The 5166-nt window shown below is 48.9% G+C and overlaps 1 protein-coding gene across 1 annotated transcript in view; it reads left to right on the top strand.

Moving 5' to 3' along the window:
* Nucleotides 1-851: 851 nt before the first annotated feature.
* Nucleotides 852-5166, top strand: part of F13A1 (coagulation factor XIII A chain) — a 148346-nt gene continuing 144031 nt past the window's right edge. Inside the window, exons 1-2 of the mRNA XM_008070448.2 lie at nt 852-949; nt 2771-2918. Coding sequence (XP_008068639.1) covers nt 2789-2918 — 130 coding nt within the window. The 5' untranslated portion in view covers nt 852-949; nt 2771-2788. The remainder of the gene's footprint in view (nt 950-2770; nt 2919-5166) is intronic.

The raw sequence follows: 5166 nt of genomic DNA, 5'->3' as shown, positions 1-5166 counted from the left end.
AAAGAGGAAAAAGATAGATAAGGTTGCAGGCAAGTTCATAGATTTGGTAGCAGAACATTGAGAGAATTCCTAAACAATGGCATCTCTTTCTTTTCTTCTCTATGATGTTAGATCAAGCAGCAGGATCAGAAATTTGAAGTCAGTAAAGGCAGTTAGAAATAGCCATGATTGAAAATAGGAGTATTTACACATAAAAAGCCTTTAAAAATATGGAAAATTTTCTTTTCTTTCTCTGCAAATTTTGAAGATAAATAAAAATGGTTTTCTGAGAAAAAACAAAGTGTTATTTTCTAATGCGTGCAGCATTCTTCAGGGTATTTACTCATCTTTCCTGCAGGAAGTCTTGTGGTCAGACCATGCCTGCAGCTCAGAGGATGATTCAAGATTGCAGGCCATGCCTTATTTGCACAGGAGAGACATGTTACCCTCGCTTGATGCATGGTCACAACTGTCTGTGCCCTGTCTGTAGGAGGGCAGACCCCCCCTTCTGCCAAGCCACACGGGTCAACCCACATGGCCATAGGGTTCCTTTGTGAGGATTCTTCCAGCCCTTCTGACCCAGGGAGGAGTGGGGACAGCAGGGCCATTTGTCTGGTACTCCCAGCAACCCAGGGCGGAGGGGGCGGGGGAGGCAGAATTGGGGCTAGGATGGTGAAGAGGAGCAGGAATGGGAAATGGCTAGCAAGAGGGGTAAGGGCGGGGCGGGGGGCACGCCGAAATAACAGACCGGGCAGCAGAAGTGAACGGAAAGTCCTCAAAGCTCCTCGGATCGCTCCAGCTGTCAAGAAGGGGGGAGGAGAAAACCCCGTGGGACGGGGGAGGGAAGTGAGGACTCTTAGGAGGTTATTTAAGAGCCAACTTTCTTGTCGTTTTTCCTGCGTCCTTTGGAGGAAGTCCCCAGGCGCACGGAGCAAGTCTTGCTGGGAATCCCTGGAGGGGGCGCACGCAGGTAAGCCGCCGCCCCTGCACCCCGGTCCCCAAGGACCGGGCGTCCATTCCCTGCACCTCAGTCCCCGAGGCGAGCCCTCAGACGGCTGCTCCGGACCGGGGCGCGGGTCAGCGGCAGCCCCACTCAGCCAGTTTCGGCTGTTCGCTGGCAACTCCGCACTGCCTACCCCCACTTCTGGGCGGGACCCCACCCCCACCCCCTACTCTCCACAAAACTCTCCTGAAGGCGAGAAGGTCACCGAAACGGAATAAGGGCGGTAGGGTAGGGGCGCTCCCCTGGGAGACAGGCCCCTTTCCTCAGGGGGACAGAGCACTGACCAGGAACACCAGAGGTGGGGGCCCGGTTAGAACGCCCGCCTGGCTGGACCCCCCGCGCATCGCCTTTCCCCATCCTCTCCCTCAGACCCGCCCTGAAGCACCTGCAGGTACCTCCAGGCCTGCACCCGCTCCTGGTGGGCGCCTGGGGTCCCCACTTCTCCCCTGGTAGTTCTTTCTCCCAGCAGAGTGCCGCGCTGTTCTGCACTGTTCTCCCCCAAACCCTAGCAGTCCACAGCCCTCCCTTGCTATTTGCGACCAGAGGAGAGGACCTCTTTCCCTGCCTCCTCTCTCTCCTCCCCTCAGCTTACTAGTGACTGTAAATACATTTATGGATTTCTGTGGATACCTATTCAGATCTCACCCTTCCAGACACTCCTCTCTCCTTCCAAGACCAAATGCCTTAGGAAGTAACTCTCTTGTCCCCAGGGTGTGGCTGTGCCTCCACATGTTTCTGGAACAGTGTCTACTCCCTTGGCCTCTTTAATGGCCACTCTCCATCTTCTGAGGGTGTGCTTGATTTTTTTTTAAAACAGCCAGGTTGCCAGGAGTCATGACTGGGCAATCCAGGTGACTGAGGGGTGAAACTTAATTGGGTCCAGAAACAAAGTCCCCTTTCATTTGGTCAGTTGGTCAACAAGTTCTTATTGGGAGCTGACAGTCAGGTGTGTTTTGTTTAAAATGGCTCTGTGCCATCACAAGCTCCAAGGGAAGGGGAAGTAGGCTTGAAAGGAGGGTGATATTGGCATCGTCGGCCTATGCAGTTATGAACAGCCTTGTTTACAATTGCAGTGGGCCTCTGTCCCACCTACCAACGGCTCCATCTCCTTATCCTCTTCCACATGGTTCTGTTTCCAAAGCAGTTCCTACCGCCTCAGCCCCATCCAGGTTTACTTAAGAATCTTACTGGGCTCTCCCCTAACCCCACCAGACTGTAAGCTGTCAGGGCAGAAATCCTGTTTTGTGCTCTGATGTATCCCAAGTACCTAGATCACAGCCTGATACAAAAAGATTGATCGAATCAAATCACAAATTTGAACGCTTTGGAGGACAACATTTATCTGGACATGGCTGTGTGAGTTTATTCTTAAAAATGACGTATAATATCATAAATCTCTATGAAGTGAGCATAGGTACCACACATGCATACAGCAGTGCAAATTTCTGACAAAGATGTTGCCTTTAGGAGTATTGAGAGTGGAAGATTTCTGCTTTCCAAAATCTTTTACATTTTTCGTTTCTTCAAATAAATCCCTTTCTTGTACTTTCCATATGTTTTGACACACACAAAATTTCCCCAAGATCCTTGGGGAACTGTCTTCCATCATTAAACTAATCCTTGCTGCCACTGCTCAGTTTTTATTTATGTGAAACTCAAAATGTGTTGCTCAAGTGCGATCACACACAGAAATGTCTGCTTCTCTATTTTGGAATGCTGGTCTCAAATATAACTCACTTCACATGCCTTTTCTGTTTTGTTGTTTTGCTTTTCTTTTTTTTCACCAAGGACCTTGTCAAGCTGAGAATGTCAGAAACCTCCAGGCCCGCCTTTGGAGGCAGGAGAGCAGTTCCACCCAACAACTCCAATGCAGCAGAGGATGAGCTCCCCACGGTGGAGCTGCAGGGCCCGATGCCCCGGGGAGTCAACCTGCAAGGTAGGAGCACACCCCGAGGTCCAGACACAGCCAGGCCTGCCAGCAAGCATCCTCTGGCTCCACTGGGATTCCCACAAAAGAACCCTTCCCCCCAGTCTCTGATTTTTATAAAGAAAGGACTCAAAAGCCCTCTTTTAAGTGGCACCAGAGATCCAGATCTTTGTCCCAGTTCTGCCACTTACTGACCCTGTGACCTCAGGGAAGTCACATTGTCTTTCTATTTCTCAACTATTTCCTCTGCAAAACCAGGGTGCTGGATTAGTTAGACCCTCCTCCAGCCCTACTGTTCAATGCTTTTGAGAATTTTCTCTAGCTGGAAGATTCCACTTCCAAAATATTGTGTCTGTTTTGCTTGTCTGGCTTGCACCTCCTTCCTTCTCCCTCCTCCCTCCTCCATCCATTGCTGTGAATTTCAGAGCTGGGGAGAGGTGCCAGACTCTGACAGTAATAGAGATGGAAGCCCTCTATTTCTCTCCAGAGCAACCTGGTGAGCTGGCAAGGCAAGCTGCTTCCTCTGCCTCTTGCCTCTGCCTGATCCCAAGAAACCTGCCCTGAGTGCAGCTGACCTTCTCTCAGTCCTGTCAACTGTGACAAGGCCCAGGTGCCAGCACTGGTTTGGTGATACTGCCATGATTCCCTTGGGCCACAGCAGGGACATTCAGACTCAGTCCCTGCACGGCATTCAGCGGGAAGCCCTTTTTACCAATAGCATGTATGCACCCAAATCCAATTTTGCTCTCAAGGGTGCTCTGTGCTGGGTTTCACTGGGGGGTAAACATTCATTTGCTGGGATACATGAGCACCACTATTTTGGGGCTGTGGGATTGGTTCACTTTGTCAGAAGGAGACCAGTGCTTGAAAGCCCCAGATTGACACAGCCCTCCTGGTAGCAAAAGGAAAGAACAGTGCTGATGACTTACAAATCCAGCAAGTCAGAGACCTGCCCAGACATTGCAGATGATTTCACTGTGCGACTATCAGGTCTAGATGATTTGGTGTCATGTGAAAACAGAGGGATATCCAGTACCATCCATCAGGTACCATCCAAGTTTGGGGCAGGGCTTCACACAATGGAAGGGCATCTTCAATTGAATGTAGAGTTTGAGGGGCTAAAGTGAATTCCTATTTCTGAACTCACTCTCTCAGCTAGTGACCACACTCTAAAACCATACCACAATAGGCATAGAACTGAGTTTAAGAAGACCTGCTAATCGACTAACTTCCATGCTGTTATAGGTTAAAAAATCGAGTCTCCAAGCAGGCAGTTGATATTCACTTCTTCCTGACCAGTCTAAGAGTCTTGTCTTCTTTTTTAAAGAATGCAAATGAAATTAGAAAGCCTGCAGGCATCAAACTATCCAGCAGCTCACCTTGGAGTATTGGTTTTCTAGCGAAATTTTCCTCTAACAGAAAAGACTCTGAGCCCCTGGAAGGGGGGTCCAGCCACTGAAAGAAATGGGAAGTAAGAACAGGAGGCACACAGGCACAGCCACCCTTCCAGGATTGATGAGGAGACACATGAACCCCACAAAGACAGGGGAGGAAAGAGCCTCCTGGCCCAGGAGGCTGAGGATGGCTTCCTGTCTTTTATCTGCTACTTCTTGCTTACTCTGGGATCCAGGGCAAGTCATATAGCTGCCTGAGCCTCAGTTAACCCATAAGCAAAATGGAAGCAATGCCTACCTCACAGACTGTTGTGAGGATCTAGTAAATAGTGACTGTGATAGTATCTGACCCACAGCACACGACCAATAAGTGTCCATTGATCTGGAATGTCAGGAAATCACTAAGTGAATACTTGTTTCTACAAGGAAAATGTAGCCCCTATAAATATGCCAAAATGTTGCCAGTAAAACGTCAAAATTTAGTGCCAGGGAAATTAGGCAGGTAGGTCAACTAAGAAAAAAAACCTGGGGATTGCTGTTTGTTCATTTATTTCTGGAGGCAGAGGTGGGGGGCAGTTTAGCTGAGTTATTCTGAAGAGTCAGTCATTACTTACTTGGCAGTCATATGTGTCCATAACACAAGTGATACTCTGGGATATTCATTAGGGGCCCTGGCATGGGAGTGTGAATGTCCAATGACTATTTGTAGAATGAATGAACAAACACAATCACTTGCAAATTGAATGACTCGTCAGCTCTAGCATTCATCATAATCTTATTATTATTATTATTATTTTTTTTTTGAGTTGGAGTCTCACTCTGTCACTCAGACTGGAGTGCAGTGGCCGCTCCCGGCCACTGTT

The sequence above is a fragment of the Carlito syrichta genome, unplaced genomic scaffold (genome assembly GCF_000164805.1).
Source record: "Carlito syrichta isolate Samal-C Ts95f unplaced genomic scaffold, Tarsius_syrichta-2.0.1 Scaffold313424, whole genome shotgun sequence".
NCBI classification, from domain to species: domain Eukaryota; kingdom Metazoa; phylum Chordata; class Mammalia; order Primates; family Tarsiidae; genus Carlito; species Carlito syrichta.
Note: the sequence above shows the minus strand (reverse complement) of the source record. Positions and strands in the feature narration are given on the sequence as shown.